This window comes from Artibeus jamaicensis, unplaced genomic scaffold (genome assembly GCF_021234435.1).
Source record: "Artibeus jamaicensis isolate MK-2021 breed Jamaican fruit bat unplaced genomic scaffold, CSHL_Jam_final scaffold_847, whole genome shotgun sequence".
NCBI lineage: Eukaryota > Metazoa > Chordata > Mammalia > Chiroptera > Phyllostomidae > Artibeus > Artibeus jamaicensis.
In genome coordinates this window covers 10,608,977-10,627,058 of record NW_026522057.1, presented here as the reverse complement: position 1 = coordinate 10,627,058, position 18,082 = coordinate 10,608,977, and the positions used below count along the sequence as shown (strand labels likewise).

The window sequence follows — 18,082 nt, the reverse complement described above, 5'->3', positions numbered from 1 at the left end:
CTCCTGCTCTAGTCCAAGCTGCCGCCCACGCATTGTAAGGAGCCGTCTTTACCCTTCTGAGCCTCAGTTTCTTTCTCCATAAAAGGCAGAGACTGGGCTAATCTCTGGAGCAAGCAGAGCCAGAGAGAAACACGTGGGGCCACAGGGCAGCAAGGCCTCGACAGGCTCTGCAGCGGCCACCGGACGGCAGAGACTAATGCTTTGGCCTTGAAACCTCAAAAGGGCAAATAAAGGACTTTAATTCAGATTCTTCCCAGCTCACTGTCATAATGCATGACTTGTGCTTCCCTCTGTCTTGAATATTTTGTGCACTTGGCCTGCTGGGTAAACTGCTTGTGCTTCAAGAGCCATGTGCCATTTCTTCGGAGGGACCTGTCTCTGACCCATCCTGCCCGGAGCTGAGGTGACCACCTATCCTGTACTTATTCCTATAATAGGATTTATGACGTTAAATGGTTTGCTTATATATCTGGCTCCCTCCCTTGGACTGCACACTCCGTTAGGTACAGAATTATATTTTCACCATTTTGGTTAATTAGTAACAAGCATGCGGTAGGTTCTCAAGAAAATAGCAGATTAGATAGTAACACAGCCTGGATGAGGACAGGGTCAGCGGCTGGTCAGGGATGTGACCAGGGTGAGTCTGCCTTCAACGCGAAGCCACGTGGTCCACCACTCTTATTCATTTCTCTGCTATGATAGTGCGGTCTTGTTCTCTGGACTCACAGGCCAGGCTTCTAGGGCTCCTGGCAGATTTTTCTCACTACCGATGGCCAGTAGGAGGCAGCGCTGGGAGAATCTCAGCAGGCAGGGAAAGGAGTCTGGCCCCAGGGAAGGCTGATCCGCCACCTTCAGAGAACTGGCCTCACAAGTAACCTGCTGGATTATTACTTTTTTTAAGCCTGCTGCATTAATTCTGAAGTGTGACCCTCCCTGGCAGTCTTTCTCGGCTCTTGTTGCCAAGGGCAGGCAGTGCCTTGGTGTCCCTGCGGCACATGGAGCTCACGTGCCTTTTAGCACTCATCACACGTGTCTGCCCCTCCAAAATGCACTCTCCTGGCTGGCAGGGCCCCCGTCCTATTTAGCATGTCGGACTCAGAACTGGCAATGTAACTGGAAAACATTAGTCAATGAATGTCTCTGGAACGATGAGAAAACGAACCTCCCACTTCCTCGTCTCCCTGTGTGGTCCTTACACGCATCTGGCTAGCCCGGTCCTTTTTGCTGATTCTCAGAGAACTGCAAAATAGCCCCAGTGCCTAGCTCCACTCACTCAAGGTTCAGAGCTATGATTGCATACTCTGCGGTTCGCCATTGTGTCCACTGTGGAGAAGGACTCCTTTATTCCAGCTGACATGCCTTCCTTCTTTAAAGCTGGGTTAGAAGCATGAAACAGAATCAGGAGCCAATGAACATCTTCCAAAGGTTGGAAGAGGGGGGAGACAGAGACACTTGGCTGGTATCTTAGCATGTCCATGGGAAAAGGGGAAATTGAGTCTTCCCTGACCCATAGTCCTCCTGACTTTTCTGGGACAGGGTCCTTCCTCCTGGGGCCCTTACCTGGTGTAATGAGGGGGGGATGGGCAGCCACAGCGGGCACCATCCGGCTGAGCCCAGCTCGGCCCTCCAAGCTCGCTGGCACACTGCTGTTGCCATCTCCTTTCTTGAGTGGCTCCATCACACTGTCAGTGAGGCCAGACTTGGCACCTGCGGGGGAACCCTGAGCAGTATTTCTGCCCTGTGATGGGGTGGGCAGAGGCTGGCTGCCGCCTGCCGTGGGCTTCAGGGCCAAGCTGGGCAGGACAGGCTGAGTTGGGGCAGGGCCCGAGGCCGCTGTTGCTGGTGTCTGCTGTGTTCGGAGGGTCAGGTTCTGTACCTGGAAGAGAGGGGTCTATAGGAGTCCAGAGAATGTGGGTAGGAGCAATGCCGACACCCAACTAAGATGGGGAAGGAGTGAGGCATGGAGCCAGCAATAGCTGAACAGGACAGTGGGTTATAAAAACAGAGAGAGAGAGAGAGAGAGAGGGAGGGAGAACGAGTCAGGGGCTGAAAGAGAAACCAGGAGCAGAGGTTCACAGAGGACAAGAAAGAGTGCTAGGGACTGGACCCATCAGCAGCAGAAATGGAATTCTGAGAGGGAAAGACTGCCCAGGCTGGGGCGGGCCTGGGCATGGGGCAGCTCTCTCCCTTCAGTTCATCCCTGCCTCCTAAACCATGAGGACGGGATGCACAGTGCTTAGGAAGAATTCCCAGATACAGCAGGGCATGGGGCTTGCCACACTAGATAAGGCCAAAGAAAAAGTGAAAGGCCAACAAGGCCACCAGGCAGAGGATTATCCTCAGAGTAAGGTTTAGACCTCGTTGGGCCTGCTCATTCACCCGGTCCCCGGTGCCCTCTGCTGGACACACAGAGGCTGTGCCAGACTCCCATCTGAGAAACATCTCGCCACTTTCTGTGTCCCCATTCTGCAACTGGGGCTGGGGGAGAGGGGTGTGGGGGTGTTCCTCGTCCCCGCTGCCCATAGGACCTTTACCGCCGCAGTGGTATCTGTAGACTCCCAACAGAAGGTAGGGACCCCGGACTCATCTTTCCTCCCCCTTCCACGCCATTTCCCTGATTCCTAGAGGGGCTAGTTTGTGTAACCTGAGTGGGATTTTCCATTTAAAAAGCAACGACAGCCCTGGCTGGTGTGGCTCAGTGGACTGAGCGAAGGCTTGCAAACCACAGAGTCACAGGTTCAATTCCCAGTCAGGGTACATGCCTGGGTTGTCCTTGGGGGCCAGGGCCCCAGTAGGGGGAGTGGGAGAGGCAACCACACATTGATGTTTCTTTCCCTCTTTCTCCCCCTCTGCCTAAAATAACTAAATAAAATCTTAAAGAAAAAAAAAGCAACAACAGCAGCAGAAGTACACTGGGGAGGGACAGTGTAAGGTACGAAGGTAGCAAAGACCACCTGCCCATCACTGGCAATCACGCTCGCCTCAGCATGCTGCTCTCTGGCTCCTGACCTCTGTTGCGGGAAGAGAGTCAGGTGCAGGTGAGGCCTTCCCAACGGGGAGTGAAGGAGCAAGCCTGAGAGCACTGGGCTGTCCTGTCTCCCACCGGCTTCCCTAGAAGATCCCAGCCTTGCCAAAGGTTCAAAGCTCCACCAGGGTGTGGGCCCATACCCCGTATCAGTTCCCCTCTATGGGGGTGCCCACCCCCCTGCCCTCCCACAAGCATGGAATCCTCACCTGGGCAGGGGTAGGGGGCCGGGCGGGGGAGCCAGTGCCGAGCTCAGGCTGCACAGTAGCGACGGTGGCCGTGGGCGTGAAGATGAGCTGAGGGGACAAAGGAACAGTGCCGCCTAGGCTCCTAGCTACCTGCACCAGGTTACCTGGCTGGGCCTGGAATCACAGGAAACGAGGCGCCTTTTACCTGCCCAATGTGGGCTCAGCCACAGGACAGACCAGTTTAGCCAGGGAACAGATACGGGGACAGAGGGAGGCAAGAAAGGGAAGGAGTCCAAGGGGATCCCCTGAAAATCTCAAGAGGCTTGTGGCATGAGGACCCAGGCTGGGCAGAGAAGGGGGTGGTGAGGGAGATCCTCTCTGGGGCTGTCCCCAGGTCAGCTGTACTGCAGGAGCCTGTGTGAGGAGGACATCCTAGAGTCACTGTCTCTGCCGCGTCCCTGGGGAGCAGGGATCCTGGGCTGAGACGGATGCTCTAGGACCTCTGTGTAGGGCAAACCCACTTCCGACTCCAGGCTGGGGTGAGAACAGGGCTCAGCTGAGGAAGGGATGACTCAGTCATTTTTCAGTTGTGCTTAGGGGTGTGTGTGTGTGTGTGTGTGTGTGTGTGTGCATGTGCACAGACAACAGTGGTAGAGGAAGCAGAATGCCTAGAGCTTCGCTTGTGTCTGCAGCTCCTTCCATGGGGTACAGGCTATGTGACCCCGTGAGTCTAGCTTGGTGTCGGTGTGGACATGCTGGCTTTCCCCAGAACCCTGTGAGCGGGTGCTCTGCTTTGGGGAAGGAGGCAGACAGGCTCTGGGCCTCTGGCTGGGGCAGTGGAACAGGGCACAGCAATGGGTAAACTGACGGCAAAGGCGGGTCTGGGCAGCGTCCCGGTGCGGCTGTGCGGCTGGCTCCTAGAGAAATGGAAGTCTGTTCCGTGCTGTGTGTCTAAGCTAGTGCCTGGGACTGCAGCTGCACCTCAAACAAGGAACTCAGTCAGGAACAGAAGTGCAGGGGCAAGACCGGAAGAGATCCAGGTGCCCGATTCTGGGCACAGGAGCAAGGGGAGGAGTAGGACTGTTTGTCTTCAGGACAGCGTGTCAAGGAGCTCAGGGGAGAAACCTTTAGAATGGGAGGCGTGAGGCTGGGCTGAGCCCAGGGTAGGGCATGAAATGCCACTGCCTTCTAGGGGGCACACTGCTATTTCCCCAGGAAATTCTTCTAAATCTTAGGAACCTCTAAATTTCTTAAGGACCTCTGCAACCCTTGGGGACAGGCGTAAAGGAGAGATTTTAAGTATGCACTCCAGGGCTGATGCCGTCCTGAGCACAGCCCAAACAAGCCCACCTGATTAACAACTGACAGGGGGACCCTGATTAGAATGGGGGCCCAGCTGGGAGGGCAGCGGAGGCAGCAGCACATCCTGAAGCTGGCTGCCACTTTCACCAGCTGAGCCGGATGCCCCTTTGGCCCGCGAGCACTAGCAAGGGCCATCGCCACTTCTGTGGGGCACACGGGTGCTTGTGTGCTTGCTTGTCCCACATGGTGAGTGACACACGCCCTGGCTCCCGCATTTTCTAGTCTAATCCATTTTAGGAAGTGTTTTCTGGTAAGAAGAGGACACTTCTGTTTCACTCTAGGAGGGGAAGGAAAGGAGGCGGCACGGGGACTTCGTTTCAGCCTGTTCTTGCATCACTGGGCCTATACCAAAGCTCCCACTCGGCCTTCCGGGTCCCCCTTCTTTATTCCACCCTTATCTCTTGCCAAGTGTCCCCCAGTGCTTCTTCCCGTCCCTTTTCTAACTCCCACCCTTTTCTAATCCCCCAGCTCTTGAATCCTCTGCTTGTTTCCCCTGGCCCACCTGAGCCGTGGCCCGGGCTGGGAACTCACCATCTGCGCCCTCAGATACATCTGTGCTTGGCTCGCAGTCAGAGCTGGAGAGGAGGTGTTGCCCAAGAGCACAGCCTGCTGGGCGATGCCGGAGGCTGTGGCTGAGTTGACGCTCTGAGCCCGGTTGATGAACTGGGCTGCTGCTGGGGAGGCCGCCAGGTTGATCTGAGGAGAGAGACACATGCAGTAGGAGACAGGGGGTTCTTTTGGTTAACTCCATGCCCCGCATCCATTTCTTCCTCTCCCCCCCTTCTGTCCCTTGGTGGATTCAGCCTCCTTTAGAACCATCTCTGGTCCTTGGGCCCCAGGTCCTCCCCAGCACCGCCCCATCTCTGATCTTCCCCAGCTCTGGCCTGCAGGGACACCTGCAGGGAGGATCCAATGGTGAGAGAACTGAGCTATGAGCAGAGAGCCTTGACATTGGAAAGATGACAGGGAGTAATCAAAGTAAGCCATAGGAAGCGGCGCAAACTTTTTTTCTGGTCAGTAATAGATTACACCTGGCTGAGGATTCCCCTCCACTGGGTGTTGGGCAAGGAGGAAGGGGCTGGTTCCAGAGCGGTGGGGTCTGCCTACGGCTCCCTACCCCACTCACCGAGGACGACTGGGCGGGGGCCTGTGCAGACACGCTGCTGCCGGAAGTGCTTCCCGGTCTGTTGGCCACCAGGCTCGCCTAGGAAAGAAGAGTTCTAATCACCTAAGTCCTAGGCCTCCCCCAATCACACTCTAGGCTCTCAGCTCCCACAGAAGTGCTACGGGGCAGTGGTGAGGGGTCAGAGCCCCATCCTGCCTCATCTGCGTGACCTTAAACAAGTGCCCCAGTTTCCTCTTCTGTAAAGTGGGGAGAGTGAAAGTGTCCACCTCGTAGGACAGTGTGAGGCAAAGCACTGCCACGTAAGCATCAGACTGTCAGCTATGGTTGTTAGCAAGGTTTCCAGCCCTCTGGGTCCCCTGCTGCTCCCCACTCTGTCATGTCTGGGCCCCAACATGTAGAGCGGCACACGCTGTCTGGGCTGCCAGCCTACCCTGTCCCCGTGGCCCGCTTCTCGTCACCCTTCAGGTGTCAGCAGAGAGGCCTTCCCTGTTAGTCACTCGCAGCGGCCCGCTCTCTCACAGAGCGTATCACAGCTGAGATATTTATATACTTTGTCTCCTTCTCGTTGGGTTTCTGTTTACTGGCCGTCTCCCCACTGTAAGGTCCGAGAAGACAGGGTGCACAGTATGCTCAGGGTCTGACATGCGCTTTAGCATACAGTAGGTGAATAAAAATTTTGTTGAAGAAATGAATGAATGAAGAGTTTTTCTCAGCCACTAATGGCAGACAGGCAAGCATCGTGGGCAATGGTCTTCTCTTGTGGGCATCCTTGACCCTCTGTCCTGTCCCTGTGGTGCGGTGACATGGTGAGGAAGGCCTCCCGTCCTCCTCCTCGGGCTGCGCCGGCTGGGAGCTCCAGCCTCTCCCCTCAAGTGCTGCGTGACCTTGGGCCAGGTGCTTGGCCTCCCAGCGCCTCTTTCCTCGTCTGTCAGAGGATGCGGAGGACAACCACACCTACGTCTGTGAGCGTCCAGGGAGAGCGGACGCGGAGCACTGTGCCGGGCCCGCTTCCCCTCTTATTTCTGCAGCCAGCACGCCTCTGTTCCTACCTGCTGCACAGCCGCCAGGCTCTGGAGCTGGGCGCTGCTGAGGTGCTGCTGCTGCAGTGCCGCCGTCTGCAGCATGAGGTGCTGCTGCTGCGCCGCGTACATCTGCTGCAGGTACTGAGCCGCAGTGCTGGGCTGCCTGTGCAGGGCCTGCTGGATCACCTGTAAGGGCGGGGGTGGGGCAGACAGCAGTCTCCACAGGTGTGTACTCACCTCTGCAGACCTGCCCCTTCTGCAACAACACCTGTCAACCCAGTCTCTCCCCAGCTGCTCAGAGAAGGACACCAGGTCTGCGACCGCCACAACCAATCACTTCTCGGGAAGGAGGGGAAGCCAGCTGTCCCTTGTCTCACCTGCATCCCTGTGGCACACATGCTTCCCGGGACAGTCTGCCCTGTGTCAGCCTCCCCCCTTGCCTCCAAGGCAGCCCACCACTGCTCTGACTCACTCTCAGGGCGGCGGGGAGACTGAGGGAGATAGAAGTCCTTTGAGCCTCCAGTGACCCTGGGTCCCATGCCAGTGATACTCCCCTGCCCTGCCATTCTTCAGCCTCAGACTAGGGTGACTGGAACACGGGGAAGATGATGACAAAGGGAACCAAAGCTCAACAAGGCAGAGAGAAGGAAAGGTGGGGGGAGGAGAGCCTACTGTAGCCCAGGCAACACGCCAGCCAACTAAAACTTACCCAAGGGTGACACCTTCCCCCTGGGGCCTCCAGGGCAGACCTGGGCTACTTCCCAGGGTCTCCTGGAAAGCAGCTTCCCGGAGAGTCGTACCAGCCCCTTTGAAGAAGGCCCCCTGGGGCTTGTAGAGCAGGCCAATGCCAACAGGGATGATGCATTTCTCTCATATTCTTTCCCTTCTTCTCTCTATTGCTCTCTCTTTTGAGCCACCAACTCCTATTCCCTGGCCTTACTGCCATTCTCACTTTCCTGATGGGACTGGATGAGCCACAGTCTCAATGACCAAAGACTGCTCTTGGTGCCTGCTCTTCACTCTGAACCCTCCAAGAAAAGCAATGCTTTCCCCAGCCCTGAGGCCTCTGTCTTTTCTCCTGAGCCCCAGAGACATTTCTCCTCCCTCTCCTCACCTGGTCACCCTCCCACCATCTCTTCCCAACTTGGTGAGCCCTGGCCAGGCCTCGGCCCACTTCCTGCCCTTAGCTCTGCTGAACCCCTGGCCACAGGGCTGCCCCCAATCCTGGGTGCTGCCCCGCAGCAAGGGAGCCTCCAGTCCACATCTCTCCAGCTTAGTGTGGTTTCCAGGGCTAGTGGTCTAGGACCAAACAGCCAGTGGCCTCAGGTTTGGGGTGCTGCGAAAACAGGCTGACCCACAGGCTGGGCTCTGGGATCCCCCTAGATCCCCCAACCCCACCCCAGAGCTTCCACACCCTTCCTTCTGAGTAGCCTCCCCTCTGAAGGGCCCGGTGTATATGAGCTCAGTTCTTTTTATTCCTGTTCTCCCCAGAATCCGGTCTCCTTATTCCCTTTACCTAAACCTCTTTATTTTCCTCAACTCCGAAAAGTGCCTCCCAGCAGTCCCGACAGTGGCCAGAGAGATACCGCAGCTCCTCCTCACTAGAGCGTCCAAGGGAGCATGCGGGTGGGGAAGTAGCTTTGACCTGAACAGCGCTGTGGGCCATGCCATCTGCCAGAGCAGACACCCCGCATCTCTGTCGCTCCGAGTTGTGCTGAGGGAAAGAAGGAGGGCACGTCCTAATGGTAGCTGCTAGAGACGAGAGCTAAAACCCTGCGTGCAGTGGCAGAGGCTGGGTCGGGGAGGAGCAGCAAAGATGGGTGCAGGAAACCTGGTTTTGAGTGTGAGGCAGAGCTAACCGGGAGGGCAAGATCCCTGAGTATCTGACGCCACTTTCTTTAACAGGATTTTTCAGGCCCTCTCACTGTCTGCTGTGGCTTCTCCTCCATCCCCTAGCTTGGGCCTTGGGCCAAAGCAGGATGAGCCCACTTGTCTAGTACGTCCAAGCTGTAACAGCGAAGGTACTTAGAGCAAACACTTCATGGCTGTGGTTTCTCACTTCTGCCTATTTTATCCAGGAATTGAAGAGGCATTGTACTGATTAAGAACATAGGTTTGGGGGTGGGGGGAGAATCAGGTTCGGCATTTTTGTCTTCACCTGAACGACTGGATCAAGTTTCTGCCTTCTCTGAGGTTCTACTTTCTGAACTATAGACTTGCACCTAATAATAACCATTCTCACGGCTGGAGAAAGCAAGTATGTAAAGTGCTTCATGCAGTGCTGGGCACATAGCAGGAGGCGATACACGGTTGCAACTGCATTTCAGAACAGTATGTCGCCATCTGGAAGGCTTTGGGTTCCACACTTTGCAAACTGCTGCTTCGGAGAAGAAGGTAAAAAGTTGCAAAGACAGAGGATTGTTTTGGGGTCCATTTTTGGTCCTCTGTCCTTCAGGAATTAGTATTTGTTACAGGGAAATGGTCTTTTAGATAATGGGCCCAGCTCGTGGCTGAGTGCCTTGCAGTCATTTTCTTCTGGCTGTGACGTTTGCGTGTCTGTTCCTTACGCTCTCACAGACCTATTCACCCCAGGATTCCCACCCTTCCCTAACTTCCTTGATTGGACCCGTCTAGCTTCACTTCTCCTCCGACTACGCACAGATGCCATGCGCTGGCTGTCCCACCAGGCCACACGGACACATCCTCTTGGCTAGCCCTGGAGGCGACCAAGCACTTCAATCCGAGGTCAGCCGGAATCTCACCTGCACGGTCTGCCGATCAGGAATGCCACTGTACACAGAAATCTGGGGCCCAGTGGGGCGTCCACTTCCTCCACTGCTGCTACTGACCCCGCCGGCACTGCTGGGGACGCTGGCACTGCTGGATGTACGGGGGACTGGCAGCTCATTCTCCATGGCCTGTAGGATGGCAGAGTCAGGGGGTTCCGATGGCAGAGCAGCAGGCAGGTGCTAGGAGGAAAAAGGCAGAAGCAAAACGTTAAAACACTTACCAGAGCAGGCACACATACACATGGGCTTCCCATCAGACTGGGTCGGGGGAACTGCACTGAGGTCCCGAGACACACCTGTCAGCACAAGCACAGGGCCAGGTGGGTTCACCTGGTGGGATCTGCAATGAGGTCCACTTGATTCTAAAGTCTATGACCTACTCATTCTGCCTCAGCAAAGGAGGCAGATTTCCTGGAACGGTGCTGCTGGGAGTGATCTCAGGGGTCGTCTCTCACGGCCTCTACCCGTTTCTCCTAGGGATGGAGAGACTGAACGTCAGAGAACTATTTATTCATATTTATACATTCAGTTATTGAAAGAAATGGGATTAAAAATCTAGAGAGAACAGAATGAGAGAAAGAGGCAAATAAAGAGGCAGTAAAACAAACTGAAGTGTGTATTTTGTTTTGAAAGCTGCAAGGGCTCTGAGTGTGTTTGGAGTCTCTGTTTCCTTTGTGAAGTGCTTGCTGAGTGCTCTCTGGCCTAATGCTGAGGAGGGCACTAGGTTGAGCAATTCAGTTAAAATCACAGATTTGGGATCAGAAGGACCTGGGTTTGTGCCCGGGCTCTGCCACTTACTAGCTGGGAAATCTTAGCACGTCGGACTTCTCTAAGCTTCTGTCTCTTAACTGTCAGATGTAAGAGTATATGGCTTGTTGGGAGGATTAAGTAAAATAACGATAGGAAGTGCTCAGCAGAGTGTCGGATATATACTGAGTGCTCCGTGAGCGTTGGCTGTTGTGTGGTTATTAAAATCTCCCCCAGCCTCATTCCCACTGGTTCTAACAGATCAATCCTCTTCCAGTGTGGCAGTGGCACAGCCCCTTGGAACCTTCTACTGCAGTCATTAAAGAGTGCCAGGAATTCTTCCGGGACCGTCTGTGATCTGGATTCAGAACTGGAAATCACCCATCCCCTTGAGGCAATGTGTTTGGCATTGAAGAGGGCTGGGAGGGAAGGCAGGGGTGGTGAGAAAGGCACACCCAGCTCTGAGTTCAAGTTCCTCTCTTTTTCATCTTTCATGCGATTCCTGAAATCCTCATTTCTATATACTAGCTTTTCCTTCTACCTTATTCCTTCCTACATCAAAAAACAACACTTGTTATCCTATCACGCACATTCGATTCTCTGCTTGCAGGTTAAACCAATTCAACAAACGGAGAAAGGAACAGGATTCTTGACATAAACGAGAGTCTGGATGAACACAAAGCACTAAACTGTCAACGTTCTGTTGTCATCACTCCCACGCTGCCTGGGTCGGGGTTGTCACCATCCCTCAAGGCTGCCTTTTTCAGACTGGGTGGATTTCAGCTTGAGCTAAAAAAAGTGTGGGTGAAGACCAAAAGACAGAAATATTGTGGGTGAGGCAATCTGGGCCGCTCCCAGCTGGCAGTCAGCAAGTTGAAGTTCAGAGGCATATGGCTTCCAAGGCAGTGTACTGGCCTGTAAACAGTGTTCATGACCTGGGTCCTTCAGTGTGGTTTCACCAGTGTTTGTAAGTCTGCTTTTACTGCCATAGGGCAAGGCCTTTGTCCTGGAACGCATGCAGTTCTGGGCCTCGTTATGGCTACTCACTTGTTAAGGTGCTCGATGATGATGATGATGAAACAACCTAAAATCCACCTTATCTTATGTTCTAGAGATGGAAGGGTAGGATGGATAGAAAGTGGTAGAAGGGATAACTCCTGATCTTATAGAATGGACAAGCCAGTTGGAGAGATAAAGCTCAACTGAAATTTTAAGTAGCACCAAGCAACAAGTCAGTAAATGAGAGCTATGTTCAAACATGGAATCCCCAAGGTCTCCTCTCAGATGCCTTGCCTCTGTTGCCCAAAACACTGACCAGAATTGGGGTTCAGTTCTCCCTTTCATCTCACCCCAGGAAATCTCAGCTGAAGCACTTGTCAACATTAAAAATAAAATGGGAAAACAGGGTGGCAGCCACAGCAAATCAAGGGTGGGGGACTCTCCATTCTGGATGATCAAGCCTCAGCTCTAATTTTTTTTTTTTTCTTTTACAGCAGCTAGGGCAGATCCTTGTTGAGAAATAAAACAACACAAAATTCTAAAGAGAGAATGGCATTCCTGTCCAAAACAGCTCCACGGGCAAGGACAGCAAGTGCCCCCCACGCTGTCCCATTTCGGGGAAAGTGACTCACTGGAGGAGAAGGGCCCCTTTGACTCTCCCCCAGCAGCGTGGCCCTGGCAGGCAGCCTCAGAAGAGCTGCAGGGCCCGTGGTGGTGAGTTAGTCAGCCACAGGGCTGAAGTCCGCCCTGTGGGGAAATCTGAAGCTGCTGTGTCACATTCCCATTGGTCTCCCAGGGGAAGGGAACTTGAATAGGAAAAAAAAATTAGGAACCATGAATCTATATATTAATAGTAGCTTTCACATTTTTTTTGCTGCAGTTCCCCTCTTTGAACCTGAGCTTTTAGGGCCGCCCCACTCCCACCTCCCGCCTGCTCAAAGCTCTGGTCCGTGGGGAGTGGAGGGGCCTGCGGTGTCCTTTGCCTCTCGCTTCGCTCCAGTCCCGGTGCCACGTCAGAAAATCTGAGCTCTTAAAGTTTCTTAGTATCTAGCCTTCAAGCATTTTTCACATCCCTTTTCAATTTCCTTTTAATTCCTACTCTTATTCCTCCCTTCTCCTCCTTCTGACTAATTTCGTATTTCTTCCCCAAGGCCACCCAGCCTGGTGGACTGCCGCTGTGAACCGCAGCCAGAGCAAACCAGTGGCCGACATCCAGAAGGGGAAGTCTGCTTTTCTCTGGGTTCCAACTCGCTGTGTGCTCTTGTGTAAGCCCAAGATCTGAGGCTGCGTATATCTTCCTGTAGTCCATTTTCCCCTCCCAGCAGCAAGGGACCGCTCTGAGTGATGTGCTGCCTGTAACTGGCTTGGCTAGCGATCTTACTACCGTCTCTGCGGCCCGCAGGGTCTGTGACCAGCAGCTGGAGAAATGCTGATGGTTCTGCCCCCCCAGGAGCCGCCAAGTCTAGGGAACACTAAGCCTTTGTCCCAGGGTCAGGGAAATCCATTTGCTGCGGATTACGGCTGTGACAGAGGTTCCAGGGAAGTAGAGGGGATCAAGCTCTCCAAATGGAGCTTAAAGCCTTGGAGCGGGGTGGGGTTTCTCCTAATGCAATCGGAGACTGCCAGGAAATGAGAGGTCTAGTCTGCCCCACGAAGGCTGCTGGCGTTATCATTCCTGTAGTGGCTCGAGTGCGGAGTCTCTGAGGAGGTAGAGTGATGGGGTCCCTTTGCTGTGGCTCTGCCTCTCCTCTTTGGTTGCCTCTCTGTCTGCGGTATAGGGCAATAAAAGCAGTGTTCAGGCTCTAGACCTAGGGGCCAGAGCGGAGACCTTCTTACACCCCCACGTGCAGCACAGACGTTAAGTATTCTGACGCGCACCAGTCTAACTGTGACTTTGGTGCTGAGGCTACTGACACACGGCAAACAGTCCCAGTGCATTCAGTTCAACCCCCCTCAAAGTTCCCCCTTTCCCCAGTCCTCTGCTTGTTGCCTCCTTTAGACTGAACAGTTCTCTAGAAAGCGAAGTAAACAAATGAGGGCCAATGGAGATGGAAGCGAAGGGCGAGGAGTTGGAACCCGCCACACAGTCCCAGCCTCACAACAGGTTGAATTCATTGTGAAGTAGAACCCATATGTTTAAACGGACAAACTTTTTCTGAAACCTCGCTGTTTTCTTCCATAATTTAGAGAAGGCAGACTATATGGAGTGTTTCTATAAGCTGGTTGCTAATTGGTTGAAGAACATGGAGAGGAAAATACAGGAGGATTTGGTCCCCTTTGGAAGGAACACAGGGTTAAAGTGACGTTATGCAAATGCAGAATGTTTAGGGACTGAGACGCCGGCAGCTGCAGTCTCACTGCCCCGAGACCAGGCACCTGTGCAGCCCGTGTCTTCACCTGGAAAGGGCGAGGTGATGAACACTTCATTCAGGCTATGCATGCACCCAGTCTCTGCCGTGACTGCCCGACTCCGCTGTGCACACACAGCCATAGACAAGGCCTCAGTGGGGTGTGGCTGTATGTCAACAGAACATGAGTTACCAAAAATCGTGGTGGCTGGTTCTGGCCCGTGGTCTGTGGTTTACAGGACCCCAGTCTGTGGCCAGCCCATTTCCATGTGTCACCGTGTGGCTGACAGTATACCTGTAGCTTACTGGTTAGCAGCACGGGCGTTTGTGTTAGAGAGACCTGGTTTCAAATTCTGACTGCTAGTCGGGTATCCTTGAGCCAGGAACATCCTTTTCGGGGCCCCAGTTTCTTCAGCAGTAAAATGAGATCACCCTTCCCTCCTGGGGTGGTTGGGTGGGTGGATGCAGTGAGGTGTCCATCAAGCACCAAAGACAATGCTTAGCAAATAGGAAGCATGTGATACATGTGAGTCTGATTTGGGGTTTGGAAAATAGTCTCTTTAACCACAGGAAGTAGTGAGGATCCCGTAAGTTATTTTTCCTCATTGGTCACAGGTCACAGTCACACTTAAAAAATCTCTTTATAAAGAGCCATGGCCCATTTTACTTATCTCAGTCTTGGTCTTTTTTTTTTTTTTAAGGGCAGCTTTTCCAGAAGACCCTTTAGGAACATAAGATTTAAAGAGAGCCGGTCTCTAGACAGCAATTAAGAGGAGATGTGCTAGAGCCGCACTGTCTGGGCTCCAACTTCAGTTTCCTGGTTTGGTGACTCCAAGCAAGTCACAAAATCTCAAGGCTTCCATCTCCGTAACTGTAAAACTGGGACAACAGTACCATCTTGTAGGGTCGTTGTAGCAGGCGAGTTAATAGACGTAAAGCAGGTAGACCTGTGCCAGGCACTTGGCAAAGAGTAACCGTTAGCTGCTGTCATCATGGCCACCCTCATCATCATCATTGACATTACTAGGGGTTCTTTAGAAAGAACTTTTACTTTGGGGCTTAAAGAGGGTGCTGTTCTACTGGTTCCCCAGGAGACAGACACCCGCACAGACACGGACCATCATCACTTTGGGCTGGCACCCAGCTTGAGGACGCCCGTCGCTCTGATTTCCTGGACAGTCTCCACACACTAGGTCCACCTCCTTTTCTCTCCCACTTCAGTGCTGCCTGTTCCCGAATGAACTGTGTCCCCTCGAAAAAGATGTTAAAGTCCAAACCCCCAGTACCTCAGAACGTGGCCTCATGTGGATACTGCAGATGTGATCAGTCAAGATCAGTCGTACTGGAGTGGGGAGGACCCCTAATCCGATAGGACTGATATCCTTACATAAGAGAGGCATGTGAAGAGGCAGACCCCCATGGGGGCAGGCAGCTGTGTGCAGATGGGCAGGGGCTGCAGCTGTGTTTTCATCAGCCAGGGAACACCTGGTGTCGGAGGCCAGGGAGAGACAGGGAAGGATTTCTGAGCGGGCAGGGCCCTGCTCACACCTTCATTTTGGACTTCGGGTCTCTAGAACACTTCTTCAACTGCCCACTGTGTGGCACGGACTGTGGCAAAGATGCCTTTATTCCCACTGATGACCTCAAAGGTAGAAAAATTATTTTTTTTGTATCTAGTGGCAGTAAATTCTTCATGCTATGGTTTCAGTCAATTCTTGTTTGTTTTTAGTAGAGCTATGTATTCCTGAGATTTGTACAGAGTAATCTTAGTAGCCAAGGCCACAAAAAAGATCTATAAAAACCTATTCAAAGGTAGATTGGAGAGATCTTCAAACTTTAGGTTATAAGAAAAATAGGTCCTGGGAATGTATGGTGAGTACGATTAATAATACTGCATTGCATATTTGAAAGTTGGCAAGAGAGTAGATCTTAAAATTTCTCACGAGAAAAAAAATTTGTAATGATGTGTGGTGATGTTTGTTAACCACACTTACTGTTGTGATTATTTTGCAATATATACAAATAATGAGTTGTTATGTTTTATAGCTGAAACTAACGTAACCTAATATATATTATTATACATCAATAAAAATAATCTCTCGACACTAAGTCTCTCCACAAAGCACGTCAATGCGCATGCATGCACACACTCACGCACCTTCACTCTTCCTGGAGCTCAGCATTACTGCCTCTCCGTCTCAGCCTTGACCTGGCCCGATACTGCTCTCTAGCACGGTAGGCTAGTCTGTCTGCCACCACCACTTCCTGACAAGCATAACTGAACCAGGGGATCACAGGAAACAGCCAGGTTTCAAAATCACTGTTCCAGAGCACAGCACTGCATCTATAAATTCTTCACCAGCCTTCTTTTCTCTTCTTTCTTGTTCAACCCCCTCAAACTGGGCTAGACCTCGGACCCACCAGGGGCTCTGCACGTATCACGTAACTCTTTGTAGCACTTGGGGTTAAAAAGTTTGCTCACTTTAATGGCACTTGACGAGACTGCCTTGGAGAAGCAGGGGTGACACTGGGTGCCCTGCTTCCTGCTCCCACCTGAGCATGCTCCCCGCAAGCGTATTCCAAGAGGGTGGCTTTCCTCCATGAGAGTCTCTTTTCCTTCCCCTTGGAGGGGATTAGGGAATGGGGCCTTTCAGACGTTGGTAGATTAGAAAGAGCGAGATGGCCTGGGATAGATGCCTCCCGTCGCGAAGACTTCTGTTCCGTATGCGAGTGATCCTTTGGCCATTAAAAGGCCTGCTGCTGGCAAATGATAGTTCTCTCCATTTACTGGGCACTTGCTCAAGGGCAAGGGTGTTTCATATCACAGTCTCGTTTGTTTCTCAAAACAACCCTATGATACAAGAATTATTTTCTTATTTTTCCCACAAGAAAACTGCGGTTCAGAGAGGCCCAATAATTTACCTGAGGCCACGGAGCTAGCAGATGGCAGGTGTGGGATCCGAAACCAGGCCAGCAAGTATGGGCACAAGAGGCAGAATGACTAGTGCTCACTCTGGTCCAGGCCTCTCTGGGCTGGTGAGTTTTTATGAAGGTCACTTGGCTCCTATTGCCTTTAGTCTGGTGGACTGTCTCACAAGAGTGACCTCAAGCAGGGGTCAATCCATGGCAAACCTGTCAACTTTTACTCTCCCAGGGCCTGCCTTGTATTCTAGAAACCACACTTGATGTATTTATTGGCACATGTCTAATATTTGTAGGTCCTTCCAGTTTATTAGTATTTTCACATATCTTCTTTTCTTCAGTATTATTTTGTATTGGTTTCAGGTATACAGCACAGTGGTCAGACAATCATATACTTTAACAAAGGGTACCCTGGATAATTCCAGTACCCACCTGGTACCACACATAGTTATTATAATATTATTGACTACAGCCCCTATGCTGTACTGTACATCCCCATGACTATATTGTAACTATCGATCTGTACTTCTTAATCCCTTCTCCTCTTTCACCCAGTCCCCCAACACCCCCTTCCCACCCCCCTCTGGCAATCACCAGTCTTTTCTTTGTGTCTATGAGTCTGTTACAATTTTGTTTTTTCATTTATTTCTTCTTTAGATTTTACATGTAAGTGAAATCATATGTTATTTGTCTTTCTCTATTATTTCACTTAGGATAATACCCTTTAGGTTCATCCATGCTATTGCAAATAAGGTGTCTCGTTTTTATTACATTTTATTGATTATGCTATTATAGTTGTCCTGATTTCCCCCCCTTTGCCTCCCCTCCACCCAGCAACCCCTACTCCCTCAGGCAATACCCCTACCATTGTTCATGTCCATGGCTCATGCATATAAATTCTTTGGCTACACCATAGTTTACATCCCCGTGGCTATTCTATAACTACCTATTTGTACTTCTTAATCCCCTCACCTCCTCACCCACTCCCTGACCCTCTCCCATCTGGCAACCATCACAGTGCTCTCTGTATCCATGATTCTGTCTCTGTTCTTATTTGCTTAGTTTGTTTCTTTGGTTTTTTAAGATTCAATTGTTGATAGATTTGTATTTTGTGCCATTTTATTATTCACAGTTTTGATCTTCTTCTTCTTAATAAGTCCCTTTAACATTTCATATAATAATGGAAATGATGAACTCCTTTAGTTTTTTCTTCTTTGGGAAGCTCTTTATCTGCCCTAAAATTCTAAATGAAATATTTGTAGAGTAGAACAAACTTGGCTGTAGGTCCCTGCTTTTCATGACTGAATATTTCTTGCCGACCCTTCTAGCCTGCAAAGTTTCTTTTGAGAAATCAGCTGATAGTCTTATGGGAACTCCCCTGCAGGTAACTAACTGCTTTTCTCTTGCTGCTTTTAAGATTCTCTCTTTATCTTTAACTGTTGGCATTTTACTTATATGGTGTCTTGGAGTAGGCCTCTCAGCATCCATCTTGTTTAAGACTCTGCGCTTCCTAGACTTGCATGTCTGTTTCCTTCACCAAATTAGGGAAGTTTT

The 18,082-nt window shown here is 51.8% G+C and overlaps 1 protein-coding gene across 3 annotated transcripts in view; it reads right to left on the bottom strand.

Moving 5' to 3' along the window:
- Positions 1-18,082, bottom strand: part of PHC2 (polyhomeotic homolog 2) — a 92,670-nt gene that overhangs the window by 36,261 nt on the left and 38,327 nt on the right. For 2 of the 3 annotated variants that reach the window (XM_053660381.1, XM_037149318.2), the window contains exons 2-7: positions 9,486-9,692; positions 6,751-6,909; positions 5,702-5,779; positions 5,107-5,271; positions 3,235-3,321; positions 1,561-1,876 (exon numbers count right to left, since the gene is read on the bottom strand). In XM_053660381.1, the coding sequence (XP_053516356.1) occupies positions 1,561-1,876; positions 3,235-3,321; positions 5,107-5,271; positions 5,702-5,779; positions 6,751-6,909; positions 9,486-9,638 (958 nt within the window). In that variant the 5' untranslated portion in view covers positions 9,639-9,692. Of the gene's footprint in view, positions 1-1,560; positions 1,877-3,234; positions 3,322-5,106; positions 5,272-5,701; positions 5,780-6,750; positions 6,910-8,368; positions 8,438-9,485; positions 9,693-18,082 lie in introns of all 3 variants that reach the window. The other variant, XM_053660380.1, reaches the window with a different exon arrangement.